This window comes from Malus sylvestris, chromosome 13, assembly GCF_916048215.2.
Source record: "Malus sylvestris chromosome 13, drMalSylv7.2, whole genome shotgun sequence".
NCBI classification, from domain to species: Eukaryota; Viridiplantae; Streptophyta; class Magnoliopsida; order Rosales; family Rosaceae; genus Malus; species Malus sylvestris.
Window position 1 is genome coordinate 274,027 of NC_062272.1, and position 18,020 is coordinate 292,046.

The window sequence follows — 18,020 nt, forward strand, 5'->3', positions numbered from 1 at the left end:
TGCAAGTATAGAAAAACAACACTACAATGCGAATTTACTAATTTAATAAAAAAGAATCCAACTTAATCATTCAACTTCAAACAATAACCATCAACAAATATTAACATTAATCCTAATATAGTACACATGTCTAATTAACATCCACTAGCTAAAAGACAGAAGAATCTATCGCCCATCATCATGTGGCATTATTATATGGTTTTTCATGCTATCAAACCCTGCATAACTAGTATTACTAGTACTGCAATTTCCACCAGGTTCATCCCCGTCTCCGTTGTAACGCTCAGAATTAGGGTTGAGCAAGTACTCAGTCTCTTCGAATCCAAACCCATCTCTTCCCCACGGATGCTTCCCCAAACTGATCAGTCCGTCTAGCTCCGCCGTGACTTCCTTCATAGTAGGCCTGTCGTCTCCTTTTACCTTCAAACACCTCTTTGTAAGAATAGCTACTTCCCGTATTTGCTTGATAATTATTTCCTCATCGACATTCACATGATCATCAAGAATTTCGATTAAGCGATCCTCTTTCATCGAAGAAACAAAGTACATTGCTAGGTTTCTCTCGCTCTCTGGCCTGTCAAAAGAAAGTGCCTTTTTACCCGTTAGCAGCTCCGCGAGAACAACTCCGAAACTATAGACGTCACTTTTTTCTGTCAGCTGACTGCTGTGGAAGTATTCGGGGTCTAAGTATCCGAGTGTTCCTTGTACTAGAGTGGTTAGCTGAGTTTGATCGATAGGAATAAGCCTTGAAGCTCCAAAATCAGCAACTTTTGCTATATAATTATCATCCAATAGAATATTGGTAGTCTTCACATCTCTATGTATGATAGGCATAGAAGTGGCAGAGTGCAAGTATGCAAGTGCCCCAGCTGTTTCTGCTGCAATTTTAAGGCGCATTTCCCAAGGAAGCAACGAATAGTTTTGGCCATTATCATGAATATGATCGGAAAGAGTACCATTTGTGATGAACTCGTAAACTAGTAAGGGTACTTCCGTCTCCAAACAACACCCCAATAGCTTGACCACATTACGATGATTTACTTGTGAAAGCACGATTACCTCGTTTATGAATTGTTCGATTTGGCTTTGGTCGCAAATTTTGGATTTCTTAATGGCAATAACTTTGTTATCTGATAGCAATCCCCTGTACACTGTTCCGTAGCCTCCTTGGCCAAGAACCCTACTTTCATCGTAATTATTAGTCGCATTTTTCAGTTCCTCTGCAGTGAAAATTTTGGCTGTCTCGACAGATCCTCTGTGACAAGAGAGTTGCTGCTGCAGCAATATGCCACCATTTTGTTGGAAAAATTTCTCTCGAAGTTGAATGTATTTTCTTCTTTTGGTTCCCCAATAAATCCAAAAACCTCCAACGAGCAATGCCAACATGCCTATACAGATGCCTGCATTAATTGGCACATACGCTGACACATGAATTGCTAAACAAATTTCGTACATATATAAATTTGATGACACTAGCACGCAATTTAAGCGTACACTAGAGTCCATTATTTTACTTTGAGAGAGAAATTTCCTTTGTACATTTGTAAGCTACCAGTAAAGTTTTACAAATTAATTGAAACATGAACTGACCATAAATTGGGTATGAAAATGCATGTTCAGTTCCCCTTGCTGACCATAAATTGAGGTTTAGAAACAATGAAATTCCCAAATTTTGTTCTAAGAAGAAACTATAGAAATATGCAGTTTTTCTTGACTTGTTAACCCAAAGAAACCAATAGCATAAAACATGATTAAAATGCTTTTACCAAAAATAATAAATCAATAAAAAAAAGCTACTAAATGTATGAAAACTAAGATAACAAGGCAAACCATTGAATAAATCGACGGCTACTGCATATATAATAAGAAGCCCCAGTCCACAAGAGAACAAAGTTGAACTAGTCTTGAAGATAATGATGTTTGCATTTGTAATTCCAACGTTGTTTACTTGGTCCATATTCTATATCTTCTAGGTCTTTCTTTAACTTCATGATTTAGTCAATTAGATTTATAATTTGATTTATATCATTTTCATTTGCTGTGATATTAACACTAGCTGGGGAAGTTGATTTCTCAAAGTCTTCATGATTAATGCCACACCTAGGCAACCCTCAAATTAATTCTATGTCTATGTGTATTTAAGTCAGATTTTTGACATTTTTATATTTAAAAGCAAACACTGTCAGAGAAGAGACCAAATCTTCTGAACTCATTTGTTAATCAATGATAGAGGTCATAGAAAAAACCACACAAAAATGAGTGCAGAATGTTTGAACTCATTAGAGAAAATCTAAATAGAGGATCGATCCACTCTAATGAGTATGAAATATAATTGAGAATATTAATCAATTCATAGATAATGTTATTGTGCTCACCTAAGGCAATAGCAAGTTTGAGAGATTGAGTGCTACGTTTATCAATTGGGCTGCAGCCTTCTCCGTTTCTCATTCCGTCCCCGTCGTGTCCCTTGGGACACAAGCAATTCACGCTTCCAAGGATATTGTTGCATGTTGCTGTACTGCTGCACGGGTTTGAAACCTCGCACTCGTTTATATCTGAAATTAACAATTAATCCACCACAAAAATTAATTAATTAAGAGTACAATTAACCAACCGTATGATTATTAATTAAGCTTAAAGAACGAAGAGGATAGGTATCCTAGCTGTCACAAAAACTACGGTTTAGTAATATTTATAGATGAGTTTAATTAGTACCTTGACATCCATCAAGAAGGTATGGATTTCCTTGATAACCCTTATTACATTTGCAGATGTAGCCAGCCCCGTTGTTTGATTCGTAACACTCACTGTTGTTTGCCAGACATGCATAAGTAGCACTGGCTTTTGCTCGTTGGCATGTTTGGTTCCCAACAGCCCAATCAACCACCACCGGGACACTCTCCCTATTCTGAAAGTTTCCAAGATCCAAGGAGGAAAAGTTGAAGGCGTCTTCTTCCACAACAAAAGCATAGCCGCACGGATTGAAGCCTCTGACGTCCGAATGGTTTCCCAAGCTGGCAGTTGCCGTGGCATAATCTATCACATCTTCCGGTATAGGTATTTGGCAACAACCACTGCCGGAGCATGTCCCGTTCTCCACATCCTCAAACTTTGTACAAAGGGATACACATCCGGTCGTGTAGTTTCGCCCTTTCGAGCTTGCGATAACCCCGATAGTGTCACAGCCGACAGCAGTGAACCTATTGCGGCTACTTGAAATAGGGAACTTGGAGAACGTGAGCATGGAAGAGACTCTGTTGCTGCTGTTGCTGAGATGGCCTGAGTTGTCGTATTCGTAGCAATCGTAGGATATGGAGCTGGAAACTCGTATTTCGTGATCAACGAGCGATATGCCGAGGATGGTTACGTTGCTTTTTGGGAAAAATAACGCTTTCTGACCGTTTGACGTGTTGTTGCAGGAAATGAGAAACGACTCGTCGAGGTAACAGCCTGGAGTTGTGCCGAATGGATATGGGATGCTCTGAGAGCCGCAGGTGCCGGGGCAGCCTGACTTTGGTTGCCCGAATGCTGTTTTTGGTGTCAAGTAGAAGATGATGATGACCAGAAATTGCAGAAGTTGTTCGTGGTTCGACATGGCTGATCGGTCATCAAGTAGGCTAGGTGCAAGTCTTTGATTAGCTCATTTGTTAGAAAGCACAATATATACAGAATGCCGAAAGTACCCGCGCTGTCATCATCAGTGAAAAAGTAGGCGGATACTTCCATGGAAATTAAGACTTGGCCGTCGAGTTGGAAATAAATATAGTGTTAGAAAATTATACAAAATAGGGTTTTGACAATATTCCGGAAGCCGTTTGCAAGTGGCTGGCCTGCCAAGCGTGAGAGCTGCCTAGCCAGACAGACGTAATGAGGTGTCTCTCCAAACTCAAATGTATGTCCGTCCCTTAAATTATTGTTCAATTCCCAAAATGGACAATGCACAATGGTTAGACTTTAGAAATTAATACTCTGCACAGCACAAGTCAACTGAATACAAATATGCCAAAAGAATTTGTTTCATCTTCTGTTGATGATCCTCATTGTCTAATTAGAAAACGAATAATCAAGAAAGAGTAATGACAAGTAGACTAAAATAGATTAAATTTGCAAACTAAATGACGTGTCACTAATAAGATTTAAGCATGTTAATCAACAATTAAGTATATAATAATTCAATCGTCAACTTCCATATCATTTAGTTTATAAAATTTAGTCTACACATTTAGTCTCCATAGCATTATCCATCAAGAAAAGGCTTGGAATAAATATTCTAACTAGGTCTTGGTTCTAACTAGGTCTAGGTAACATATACACTACGACTTCAAAAAATTTCATGTACAGGAGCTCTTCTAACTTAGTCCTGACTTCCTCCATATTTGGTCTTTCCTCTCCTCTCTCTTTTAAGCACGTCATTGCAAGGTCGGCAACCCTCTAGTTACTCAAAGATTACCTCACTGACACCGATTACCAATTGATCGTCAAGAATTTCGCGCAAGTGATTACCTTCCCTAAAAGCAACAAAGTACTTTGCCAGATTAATCCTTTTAGAATCTGGCTGGTTATTAGTAAAAACCAGCTTCCTTACCTGTTAATAGCTCCACCAAAACTGTACACGTCCCTTTTTCTGTCAATTGGCCACTTGCGAAATATTCTGGGTCTAAAATCCAAGTTTTCCCTGCACCAAAGTCGCTAACAGAGTTCGATCAATAGGATTAAGTCTCGAGCTCCGAAGTCGGCAACCTTTTGCCGTGTAGACATCATCCAACATGATATTGGCAGTCTTGATATTTCTATGTATGATGGGCACACAAGTTCCCTAGTGCAAGTACGCAAGAGCCCTACAGTTTCCGTTGCAACTTTAAGGCACATCTCCCATGAAAGTCTAAGTGAAAACGTCTGCTGATTAAAGTTATTATTGTGAATATGGCTTGCAAGAGTCCCGTTTGTGATGGACTCGTAAACTAGTAAGGGCACTTCCGTCTCCAAGCAACAACTGAATGGCTTCACCACACCACGTTGCGATGGTTGATTTGTGAAAACAAAATTACCTCGTTAAGTGCGATCTGGATTTAGTCACAAATATCGGACTTCTTAATGGCAACCACCTTGTCGTCATGTAGAACTCCCTTGTAAACAATTCCATTTCCTCCTTGGCCAATGACTTCACTATCGTCATAATTGTTTGTGGCGTTTTCGAGCTCTTCTGTAGTGAAATTTTCTATTAATTCCACGTACGGAACCTTTATGATCGGAGATGAGTTGTTGTAGTAACAATAAGCTATCATTATGTTGAAAGAACTTCTCTGAGTTTGATGAGATTTCTTTTCTTTATTCCCCAACAAATCCAAAAACCTCATGTGATCAACACCAAAATGCCTATGCAAACGCCTGCCCTCACATGGTAAATAAACGAAGGGGAAAAAATGAGTTTCACCTCTAATTATTAGAGAAATAATTAACATAAATGTATATGCTACGGTGCATGGACACAGAAATGGCCACGGGTTACAACACAAAGCGATACGGGAATTGATGTATGACAACATAGAGATACAACAATGCACGGAGATACGAGGGGATGGGATACCACCGTGTCCATGCATCGTAGTATGTGTACTGGCATATATACTTTCCCAATGCAACGTTAGTACGTCTCTTAGGTAGCGTTTGGTACGCAGACGGGACGGTATGGGACGGGACGGGACAGGACGGAACGGAACAAATATTCATGTCATGTTTGGTACTGACAAGATGGAACATAACGAAACTGGATTAAATGACTAACTTACCCTTTTTATTTGACTCTCTCTCCCGTTTCTCTGCTTTCTCTTCTTCCATTTGACTCTCTCTCTCTCCTACATGCTCAGATCTCCCAATAAAAATCAAACCCATACTTTCTCTTCATTTCATTATCTTTCTCTTCAATTCCAATAAATCAAATTATTTTTCCCCAATTTAAAACCAACGATATGAAAAGGCTAAGGGAGGCGATTGTGGACTAAGCTGCATCAAACTATGATTTCCCTGCACTTCGCAAACGCCGCGTCGTTTTGGCCAACGCAAACGCCGAGTTTTTCCCTAGAAGGAAGTGTGTTTCGGTCTGTTTCGCCGGTATTTCGGCGGATTCGTCTCCGACTCAGGCCGGAAAGCTCGAAATCGAGCTCAAATTCATCTGGGTTGCTGGGTTTGTGGTGGAGGAGGAGGATACAGGAGAGAGGGAGGGTAACGAAGCTACGGGAGAGGGAGGGAGGGTAGACAGTGGAATTTTTGTGTTCCACATACGTGGAACAACCCGTTTCAGGGGGGAGGCGGGACGCAAAAACACCCAATTTCTATCTCGTGGAACAGCACGTTCCACTCATTTTTTACGTAATAAACGCGAGACGGAACGCCTCGTCTCGTTCTGTTCCGTCCCGTCCCACGTACCAAACGCAGCCTTAGAGATTGACTGCCAGACTTTTCCTCTAAGCTTCAACCACTCCGTTTCTCATCCCATCTCCTTTGTTTTGTTTTGGACAACTGCAATTAAAGCCTCCAGGCAAGTCGACCCGTCTTTTGGGCTAACGCAAAGGATTGATACCTCGCAGTCGTTAATATCTGTAATTATATTATAACAAGGCAAACTAAGTCCGTTGCAGTTAAAAGAAGATTAATAACGGGTTAATGGATCTAGCTAGCTAGCTTGCTGATTATGATCAATTATAGCAATATATTGTTTGTATCACAATTGTTATTAGCACTCCATAAGACCATCTCCAATGGTTCGGTTAAAAGCCAAATATTTTAGCTTTTAGCCCATAAACAGCTTTTCTACTCTAACCGTTCTACTATAAAATTTTAGTCTGGGATTATTAAAGAATGAACTTAGGCTATTTTTTTTTTGTTAAATTAATTTTTTTTAAATAAATATGTAGACTATCGTAAATTAATTTTATGAACATTTTAATCTATTTTTTTTTTAATTCCAATAAATATTGAAAAAATTAAATTCCGATTTCTGGGTTAAATTTGGGGAGAATCTGGCATTGGTTTAGCATTTAGCATTTAGCCAAAATTTTCCCCTTAGGTTGGATTGGGTTTGAGAGGAAATTTTTAGGGGTAATTTGACTTTTTTAGCCCACCATTAGAGCTGGTCTAATAGTCATTCGTCATTACTTTGTTAGAATGACTATAGCAGCACCATCACATATATATTGCAAAGCAAAAATACTACTCTTACCATATCTTTATACCACTTTTTCACCACTTTTTTTATAAAAATAAGACCTACATATATTAGCGGATTTTACTTTTACCATATCTTTATACCACTTTTTCACCACTTCTTTAGTATGTAAAAATATAGTAGGAGTAGCATTACTCGCAAAGTTGTATCATACCTTGGCAACCATCAAGAAGGGTAAGGGTTTCCCTGATAACCTTTCCAGCATTTTCGTTGCTATCCAGGGCCGTTGGTTGACTTCTTACTTTCACTGTGGTCAGCCAGACATGCGTAATATAACTGAATATGAATTTTTTTTTAAATTAAAATTGATGAACGTTCAGAAATAAAATTTAGTCCCTGTATAAAGAATCACTCTGTGTATTTGCCTTTTTAGCCCAACATTAACGTGTCCACCGGTTACGAAACCCCAAGGCTTAAAGCCCAGTTCTGTACGTGTCTGTTACCCTTCACCATTAATTCATTAGGTTTTCATGTCCAGTTTTTCTTATAACTAGAAAAATTAATTTCATTTGAATATATCTATTTTTATTTTGACAAATATTAAGATAATTAATTAAATTAACTTAAATTATGAAAAATGAGATTCAAACTTGGTTGCAGAGCTTGAAGCATATCGATTGCTTCAACTAACTTAGCTAAAGTCGTGTGTGCATTTGAAAACATGTGTTAATTTGGGTTAAGTTATTAGTTAACTAACTCATCATCAAACAGTATACAAAAATCTTCGAAAGATTTTGCCACGTATGTATGTGATGTTGTTACGTATACGCATGTTGGTCACCATAGTTTTTTGGCCCATGCATTTAACGCGATTCTAATTCCTAAAGTAAGGATTGTGACACTAAATAATTAAAAATTACGTAGTATAAAAATATTAGGAAACTTGAGAAACTAAAACTGTAGAAATAGTTGCATCTTTTAGGTTATGCTTTTCATCCACTTCACAACCTCCACTCTCCACTCCCACTCTCCCACTCCAAAAGCTGTCTTACGAAAGCGTCAACCTTTTGCTTTAAACTTCAAGACATACATGTATACACCATATTCTGCTCAAACCAATACACACAGAGACCGACATTCCCATTCGTTTGCTTTACACAGACAAACCATATTCTCCAAAGTGAACAGTGATATATTCATATATTCACGCTAGGTAGCTAGATAGCTCAAGAATAGTGATCACTCCATATATGGAAAAGGAAATTTTGCATATTTCCTAATGTGAATTGTTAGTTGGTAGCACATGCACACGAAAAGAAAGTTTATGAATAATCTCTACTCTTTATATAACTTTATTTGAGGAATATGTTGTGAGAGCACTATAAATTTTATTTTAATGTCTGAATTGTCTAATTTTATAATTCTTCATTTAGTTTTTTTATCAAAAAAATTAAACAGATCAGAAAAATAAAGAACACAGTATTTCATAAAACTACCAAAATTACAATCATTTAATTGTAAGAAAAACTAAACAACACCCTTGAAATCGAACCAAAACTAAACCGCGCTACAAGTATTAAAAAAATATTTAATTAAATACCCATATTAGTTGTTGTGTCCTAATTGGTTGGTTGTTACAGTTCATACTAAAAACTCAACCACACCATAATTTGACCACTTTCTCAATCTTCGCCTGCTCAAAGTCGGTGCTTTCAATCTCATTAATATATTTCTCACACACTGTGAATCGGTGGGTCTCAAGTCTCAACGAGTATGCAAATCTTTCCACTTCACACAAAAGCTCTGCAAATCAGTTGGCCCCAAGCCCTCAACTCTCATCCCCATATCCCCTTCATACCGCGAATCCAATCCTTCCCCTTCAGTGCCTTAAACTGTGATTTGTGAAGAGAGTTAGAGCATGTTTGGTACTCTACTTTAATCCAACTTTTTAAACTCAAAAACAATTTTCAAGTTTTAGGCCTTAAAAACTTGTTTGGTAGGATTATTTTAAAAAACTGAACTCAAGACTAACTCAAAAATATAGTCTATTATCTAAAAACATAAAAAGTGAGTTTTTAGAGTTTTTAAACTTAAACTCACTCATTTATTTTCTTTCCCTCCTCCACACTCTCACTCCAAATCTATCTCTCTCTTTTCTTCTTTATCTCCTATCTTATTTTTACCTTTTTCGTCTCTCCTCCAATCCGCTCTTTTCATTATCTCGGTTATTTCTCTCACTCCTCTCTCTTATTTCTCTTTCCTTCAATCATATCTTACTTTCTTTCCTCCTCTCTCTTCTTTTTCTCTCTTATGTGACCCCCTCTTTTTAGATCTCTTTGTCTAATTTAAGTCGTAAGATTTAAAATATTTAGATTGCAAACCAATCAAGTTTTTGAATCTTAAAGAAAATTGTTTTCAAGAGATCTTCTTAAGAAATGTTTTGAGAAATGATAAAAAAAAATTCAAATTGTATACCAAACAGGCCCTTAAGGTTCCACCATAAAACTAATTGGCAATATGAGAAGTAGCTTAACCTCTTATAAGTCTATGCAAGATCCCTCCTCCCATTAATATGAGATTCATTCTCAACAATTATCTCCCCTCCGCTTCATTCCAGCTAATATGGTAAGAACTTAGAACTTATATTAGTTAATTTAGTTAATCATTTGATTAATTTTAGGGTTAGGGTTCATTTGAATAAAAAAGGAACTGGGCATTTTTCTCTTTTGGGTCATAATAAAAAAGAGATTTGATCTAGCTCAGCAGTGGTACGACCATTTTACTGCAAATTATAAAGCCTTTTGATGTTGAAATTTATTTCAAATTTGAATTGTAATATTGTGATTGGTGATAGTTGAATTTTAGTGACCGTGATGTGTAAAATTCAAAACCCTCTGATGGAAGGTATCGACTTTTACTCTCAAAGGTATCGACATTTACTCTCAAACGTATCGACTTTCTTAATTTTTAAGAAAAAATGGCAACTTAATTTCTAGATAAAATGGAAGCCGCCCAAAAGCCCAAGTGGGAAAAAAGCCGAAAAGAAGGAAAGATCCAGGAAATGGGGGAGTTGGAAATACTAAGAGCACATTCTATGTAATATACTAATGTTGTTGATAGAGAGAATTATCTTCATTTTATATGTAAATGGTTTGAAACTGAACATAAATTGTTTGAAATCGCAAAAAAAATTTATTTTAGTTTCGATTTCATTCAAAACCGCATTGGAACGAACTGTGCCCACCCTTCGTTTGGCGGCACTTAGGAAAGCATCAACATTTTGCTTTAAACTTCAAGAGATATATATATACACACCATATTCTACTCAAACCAAAACACACGGAGACCGACATTCCCATTCGTTTGCTTTACACACAGACCATATTCTCCAAAGTGAATTGTAATATTTTCATATATTCACGCTAGGTAGTAGCTAGATAGCTCAAGAATAGTGATCACTCCATATATGGAAAAAGTTCCGACAAAAAAAGAAATTTTACATATAATCTCTAGACTTTTTAATTAATGTGAGAGTATTGTGAATTTTATTTTAATGTCTAAATTGTCTACTTATAATTCTTCATTCAGTTTTTAGTAAAAGAATTAAGCAAATTAGAAAACTAAAGAAATCAATATTTCAAGAAACTACTAAAATGACAATTATTTAATGGTAGGAAAATGCTAAGAAGATCACACTATTTAATTGAAAAAAAGTCCTAAACACGACACGGTTCGAATCATCAAAATGCTTTCCATGGTAGGGCCCGCAAGAATATACAAGTATGAACTCGAATAAGCTTATATGAATGGGTGGGCAGCCACATCTGTTGCCCAGGACACATTTCAGCTCACCAAATCGAAAGCTCTTGGGTAAAAGAAAGAAGTAGAAAACATGCACGCCAAGAAACACACAAATGATGAATCATGACCGCCCCCCATATAACACATGACCTCCACCGTGCCACTCCTCAACCTAATTAAACCAACCCATTCATTTCAATTTCATCATAGTGTTAGTCTGCCAATATTAATAAACCACACACTCTCATCACATATAGGCTCTCCTCTCATTCCAACAACATGATCACCACTCCTCCTTCTCCTCCCATCAATAATCTCACCTCCCCCTCCTTCTCCGAGACTTTCGTGGCCAGAAACTTGGTTTCGGGGCAACTCCTTTTCCTTCACCACATCCAAATCTTGGAGCTCTTTCTGGCTCTATGCGTTTTCATAACCATACACTCGTTGAGGCAGAAGAAGCGCCATGGCCTACCCGTTTGGCCGGTGCTTGGCATGCTACCCTCTCTCTCTTTTGCCGTACTTGGACTCCAAACCAACAACCTATATGAGTGGCTTTCCCAAGTTCTTTGCCGCCAAAACGGCACGTTTCTATTCCAAGGCCCTTGGTTTAGTAGCCTCTTTAGCGTCATCACTTCAGACCCTCGTAACTTGGAGCACCTTCTCAAGACCAAGTTCTCCAATTTTCCCAAAGGCCCTTATTTCCGAGACACCGTTCGAGATCTTCTCGGGGATGGCATATTCAACGCGGACGACGAGACGTGGCAGCGACAAAGGAAGACGGCTAGCATCGAGTTCCACTCAGCTAAGTTCCGGCAACTGACCGCGGATTCGTTGTTTGAACTTGTCCATGGTAGGCTTCTGCCCGTTTTAGAGGACTCCATCAAACACTCGACCCCAATCGACCTCCAAGACATTCTTTTGAGGTTGACTTTTGACAATGTTTGCATGATCGCGTTTGGGGTCGACCCTGGTTGCTTGCAGCTGGGGTTACCCAAAATACCATTCGCTCAGGCCTTTGAGGATGCGACGGAAGCAACAGTTATGCGCTTTGTGACCCCATCCTGCTTGTGGAAGACCATGAGGTACTTAAACTTGGGTGCTGAGAGGAAGCTAAAGAGGTCCATAAGAGGAGTGGACGAGTTTGCGGAAGACGTCATTCGGACAAGGAAGAAAGAGCTCCCGCTACTAATTTCTGCCACCAACAATTCTAATGCTTCTAATGATGATGATAAGAAGAATAAGCAGATTAGATCAGACTTGTTAACGGTTTTTATGGGTTTGAAAGACGAGAGGGGGGAGGCGTTTTCGGACAAATTCTTGAGGGATATATGCGTCAACTTCATACTTGCAGGGAGAGACACGTCATCGGTGGCACTGAGCTGGTTCTTCTGGCTGCTTCATCACAATCCGGAGGTGGAGCATAAGATTCTTCAAGAAATATGCCGGATTGTGGGCGCAAGAACATCATCTGATCGTGATCGTGAAATTAAAAGTGACGATGATGAAGCAGTAGTATTCAAGCCAGAAGAGATCAAGAAGATGGAGTATCTTCATGCAGCTCTATCAGAGGCTCTAAGGTTGTACCCTTCAGTTCCATTAGATCACAAGGAGGTAAGTTCAGTTTAGTTAATTACACAACTTACACCTTAATTTTCTTTTTCGTTTTAAACATTAGTTTACTCAAACTAATAACCATTTTAAGTGCATGCATGGCATGTTATGGGACTTGTCATGCCTCAAACATTCTTCAACTAATCATATAGCTAGTCATGATATAATTGTGAGATAAATACACACACACACACACACACAACACACACACACACACACACACACACACACACATATATTTATTACTAATTATCTATTTTTTCCTGAGGTGAATTATAATTAAGTGAATAACTGGTTTTTGTTTTTCGGTCAACGACGATGACACCCTAGACGGATATAGTCTTAATTTAATGAGATTCTTGTTTACCTAACCGGTTAAATCTGTGACTCTGTCTATATTATCCCTTACAAACAATTGTGTAGCAGTTACTAGTTAGGAAGATTGCAGAGGCTATAGCTAAGTTTTTTTAATTGAATTGAATTGTTTATATGTGTAGGTAGTTGAAGATGACGTATTTCCAGATGGAACAATATTGAAGAAGGGAACAAAAGTGATATACGCAATGTACACCATGGGGAGAATGGAGGCGATTTGGGGGAAGGACTGCAGGGAGTACAAACCCGAGAGATGGCTGCGGTCATCGGACGGCCGCTTCATGAGCGAGTCTGCATACAAATTTACGGCTTTCAATGGCGGTCCTCGCCTCTGCTTGGGCAAAGACTTTGCTTATTACCAAATGAAGTTCGTCGCTGCCTCCATCATTTACCGGTACCGTGTGAGGGTGGTCGAAAATCATCCGGTGGAGCCAAAGCTGGCACTGACCATGTACATGAAGCATGGGTTGAAGGTCACTCTCCAAAAGCGTGACCATGCTGGGCGCCACAAATGACTAAATATATGATATATGATATTAATGGGGATTAATACAATAGAGATTATAGTGTGTTTGGCGTTTTTGTTGTCGTTTGTAATAATGATATCGTTCATATACAAATAGTGGCATTGCCATATCCCACATACATGGGAAGATGATTGAAAATCTGTAGAGTGATATCGACTTGTGTAATCTTGGATTCTTCCTCGTATATGTATTTGAATAATACATGTATTCTCTCTCTGTTACAAATAAGTTCATCTTTCCCTTTCACTAATTTGTGATTAATCCTAACGAAAGCTAAACCTAAACACCAATTTGCCAATATAACTAACTACTTGAGTCACAAAAATGGTAGCCACTCCGATGCCTGCAGACAAACTTGCAATTCTATAGTAAAATCTTAGCCGCAACCGGTGATTTATTACCATGTGTCTTTCTCACACATCACGTAAGACGATTGCGTGGGCCTCTTCCTCTTTGGTATTTATTCAACTCTCAATCCAACCGGAGCAAGTAAAACTTCTGACATTTCACACTTACACGTGTAAAGCAAGCCCTTTCTGCCCTTCTTCATTCTTCTCAACTCTAAGGCATTTCAATTACGAAAGCCTTGAGGGCCAAATACAAAAGAAAAAGGCAAAGTTTGGCGAGCAACTCAGGACCTCGACATTCTTGTCACTGAAATCTCTGCAGTTGGTTTGTCTGTTTTTGCTTCATTGACCTCTACCCCTAGTTGGATACCTCGGCAGTACGAGGCACTCAACCTTAAAGTTAACGGACATATTTTTTTACACGATGAAGAAAATTGCTACACCCCACCAACTTTACCTACCGAGTTTAGTTTTGTCGCATGATGTAGCCAGTTTTCATTTGGTCACATAGAATTTAAATTCCATCCACAGATTTCATATTCTCATCAAATTGATTACTTATGCTTCAATCTAGGAAAGAGGGTTCTAATTCTACCCTACCTAGTACCTGTTCGTACAATACTCATCAAAGAGATAATTGACTTCCTTTGTATCCACCAACATATTACAGTCCTATGAGAAAAGACTCATTTTATAAAATATATTTTGTCATACAGTTGGTTTGAATATTATAGCCCGCATCTTCAAGCAAGTTCCGCTCCAGGAGCGAAGATGACAAGTTCTAACATAATCACAAAATTCAGCACTGTTTGAATGATTACATTCTAGATTCTCTTTTCTTTGTTTAGAACACTAGGGCCATGTTTGATAGGAAGGACCGACTTGGATATGACTGTTCACTATATTGAAGGCATTTTGAAGGAAGAAATGGATGAAAACTTCCATATTTCATCCAACTTGAAGGTTACTCATGAAGAAAAGACATCCCTGCAGATCCCAAAAAAAATGGTAGGATTAAAGGGAACAACTTTTCTTCATGAGTAATCTTCAACTTCAACTTCGACAAAATAGGGAAGTTGTCATCCATTTCTCCCTTCAAAATGTCTTTAATATAGTGAATAGTCCTATCCAAGCTGATCCTCTCTAACAAACAAGGCCTAGGAGTGCTATATAATTTACATTTGACTGTTCTGAGATAAATAAATAAAAATAAGAGAAATTACCTCCTTCAAGCTCTCCCATCCCACTCTTCATAGAACTCTACAAGAAACTCCTCCATGAACTTGTGCCTTCTCTCAGCTCTCTTCTGCCCAGCCTGAAATCAATGGTCAAACCTCACATCACAAACTGAATGGATGATAATATACATACATATGTAATGCATGCAAATGAGGAAGATTCCAAGTGAGGAACGTGTAATATCATGTCCATGTTTCAACAAATTTACCTTTGTTTTCATCAAAGCCTTTAGCTTAAGAAGCTTCTCGTGAAAGTGATTCACAGTAGTCTGCTCATCCTTTTTCATGTACTTTTCCTTGGATAAGTCACATCGTGGCAGAATCTTAGGATCATGTAGCACTCTGTTCCTACTTCCACCAAAAGTAAAGCAACGAGCAATTCCTGTGACCAAAAGACTACTTAATATTGTGCAAAAACAGTTACACCCACAGTTGCTCTTGAAGCAGTCATCCCAATTTTAAACTTACATAGAGAAAGTAGGTAGACAAAATCTAATGTTTAGAATTATCAAGTACAGAGACTACCAATAGCACCAATTGCATCGAGACGATCAGCATCTTGAACAACCCCAAATTCTGGAGGAAAATCGTTATTTGTTCCTGCAAGCTCATCTTTGAAACCTGGAAAGTACAAGTACTTGTATATCAGAGCTCATATGCACAATAAGGTGCTTGGAATTAAACATTCTGTTACAGCACAACAGCTACAAAGGGTTAACAACCACAATAACGTCCACAAAGGATATTGAACAAAAATCAGAATTGCATAAATATTAAGAACACAATGAAACTGAAAAAATTATATGGTTCTAAAGTGATATAAACCGAAAATGGAGAAAATACGGATGCATATATTGGTGCATGTGTGGAAACATACAATATTTTCCTATGTAGAAAAGAGACATGGCATGTACATTTTGGCAGTATGAAATTCTGATTTAGAATACAGGATTAAACTCAAATGATTTTTACATCACGTATGCAGAACAGGGGAGAAATAACATGACAGAAAGGAGCAGTAACCGGCTCACCCATTCCCTTGATGATCGTTATAATCTTCATTTTCTTAGTCTCATCTATGCCCTCCTCATCGAGAAAGTTCTCAACAATTTTTTCCTCTGAGGGATCTCTACATTCCAAAAATAACATGAGGGAAACGATGAATCGATGGAAGAGCCAGACAAAACAACAGAAAAGGAAAATATAAGTTAAAGGAAACAAAGAAAGAGAAACGTACAAACCTCAAGTACTTGTAATCACCTGCAGCAAGCAATCAACAACTCGAATGATCAGTAGGCTATACCGTATCAGAACAAGAAAATAAAAGCAAAGCTGAAAAGATGCAGGAAGAAACATAGACTGAAAGCCACGTAGAAGTACTACTGCACGTAACAAGTAGCCAACAAGAAGATAGATAAAAGTAGACATTTAATAGGAATGGGTGCAGTGTGTCGCACATCCATTTATAAGCAAGCACACAAAGATATGTTATAAAGTTTGGTTGTGAACACTAACTGACCTATATCATGGAGAAGTGCAGCCACTTCTATCTGTCGACCAAGAAAAGTAGAGTACAGATTAACAATAATGTTATTTAAAAGGACAAAACTGATTACATTAACATTGCTGGCACTGTCATTGTATGCGGAACCGACTTGTATCAGAGAGCGTTAGTAATGTGATGAGCTTGGTATGTTTAGAAAGGGCGGTGCTATCCACTTTTTACCTCCCAGACACCTCTTGTTAATTTATATTCTTTGATATTCAATTCATTCCATCCGACTGCCGATTGAGAGAGGGTCGGGGGATAGAAAGTGGGGCATGGATAGCACCACCCCTAAAGAAATCTTCTTTTGTGAAGAACTCAAATACATAACAAAATAAGCATCAGAAGTCCTTCAATTCCAAACATCAACTGTTCAATCTACAAATGTTGGCAATTCAGTACCAAAATCAAGCTCTAGATAAATTAATGCAATTGTTATTTTCCCTTTAAAAGTTACTGGTAGCGAGAGTAGGAGTTACAATTTGCATGGAGTCGGAATTGGAAGAGAGGCCTTCTTCGCGGGCGAGAGAGAGAGCGAGGTCTCGGACCCGCCACACGTGAGCAGCGTCGTGGGACGCGTCGTTCTCCTTCATGGCTTCCTCCACCAGCTTCTCCGCCTTTCTCACCGTCTCTTCCCATCCCAATGACCCCATCGCCTGCGACTTCCTGCTTTTCTTCTCTCTCGCCGCCGCCGCCGTGGCTGGGTGAACTGTTGTTGGAGGTGAAATTTGTGGACAAACAGGATATGAATAATGGAGTGAAGACGGAAAAGGATGAAGTGAAGTGAATCTGAACAATGGAAACAAGTCAACGGTCAACATAATACAACACAACTGACTGCCATGACATGACATCTCCTTCGTCTCATACAACTCGAGTTAGGGTTCGTAGTTCGTACCGAATCCGTCGGAGCGTGGACTGTGCCGGGGCCGAAACGGATCTGTGGATCTCAACCCACGGCCCACGTTTCTTTCTATTTATTTTATCAAATTTTTATATCTATTTGCTAAACCAAAAACCAAAAAAAGGCTTCTAGGTGGTTAACATTCAATTCTTCCATTTTTCACCATCACTTGTAGTTAAATATATAGAAACAAAACAAAACCCAAGAAAATGCAATAATTATAATTTATTTTAATTTAATTTAGTTAATTTATACGAGTGACTAAACAGTTTTCAATTTGATTTTATTCTTTTATACATAATTATGATATTTGTATGATAAAATGACGAGTAATGCTAGTTAGACCAAATTTGCAAATGATTTGATGTGTAACTAATGGAAATAAGCTTGTTAACCAACACTTAAGTAATAATTTAATTATCAACAATCACATCTCATGGTTTACAAAATATGATTTAAATATATTTTATTTCAAAAAATACCTTAAAATGACATCATGTATGTCA

General features: G+C 38.2%; 3 protein-coding genes and 1 pseudogene across 5 annotated transcripts; 1 reads left to right on the forward strand and 3 right to left on the reverse strand.

Annotated features, from left to right (window-relative positions):
* Positions 1-41: 41 nt before the first annotated feature.
* Positions 42-3,617, reverse strand: LOC126595089 (wall-associated receptor kinase 2-like). The gene is made up of 3 exons (XM_050261431.1): positions 2,716-3,617; positions 2,376-2,555; positions 42-1,400 (listed from the first exon to the last, which is right to left on the reverse strand). The coding sequence occupies exons 1-3, from the start codon at positions 3,593-3,595 to the stop codon at positions 166-168; spliced, it is 2,295 nt and encodes a 764-aa protein (XP_050117388.1). The 5' UTR covers positions 3,596-3,617; the 3' UTR covers positions 42-165.
* A 945-nt stretch (positions 3,618-4,562) lies between these two features.
* LOC126596688 (putative wall-associated receptor kinase-like 16) lies at positions 4,563-5,357 on the reverse strand (annotated as a pseudogene).
* A 5,671-nt stretch (positions 5,358-11,028) lies between these two features.
* Positions 11,029-13,707, forward strand: LOC126597052 (cytochrome P450 86B1-like). Its single transcript, XM_050263811.1, has 2 exons — positions 11,029-12,577; positions 13,075-13,707. The coding sequence occupies exons 1-2, from the start codon at positions 11,246-11,248 to the stop codon at positions 13,465-13,467; spliced, it is 1,725 nt and encodes a 574-aa protein (XP_050119768.1). The 5' UTR covers positions 11,029-11,245; the 3' UTR covers positions 13,468-13,707.
* Positions 13,708-14,501: 794 nt separating this feature from the next.
* On the reverse strand, positions 14,502-17,596 carry LOC126597053 (uncharacterized). 3 transcript variants are annotated; one of them, XM_050263814.1, is made up of 8 exons: positions 17,509-17,596; positions 17,090-17,399; positions 16,584-16,614; positions 16,306-16,324; positions 16,096-16,193; positions 15,590-15,685; positions 15,274-15,446; positions 14,502-15,141 (listed from the first exon to the last, which is right to left on the reverse strand). In XM_050263814.1, the coding sequence occupies exons 2-8, from the start codon at positions 17,261-17,263 to the stop codon at positions 15,055-15,057; spliced, it is 678 nt and encodes a 225-aa protein (XP_050119771.1). In that variant the 5' UTR covers positions 17,264-17,399; positions 17,509-17,596; the 3' UTR covers positions 14,502-15,054. The 3 variants fall into 3 exon arrangements, with proteins under 3 accessions (XP_050119771.1, XP_050119770.1, XP_050119769.1); XM_050263813.1 differs by lacking the exon at positions 17,509-17,596 and having other exon boundaries at positions 14,502-14,607; positions 15,050-15,141; positions 17,090-17,446; XM_050263812.1 differs by lacking the exon at positions 17,509-17,596 and having other exon boundaries at positions 17,090-17,446.
* Positions 17,597-18,020: the final 424 nt, after the last annotated feature.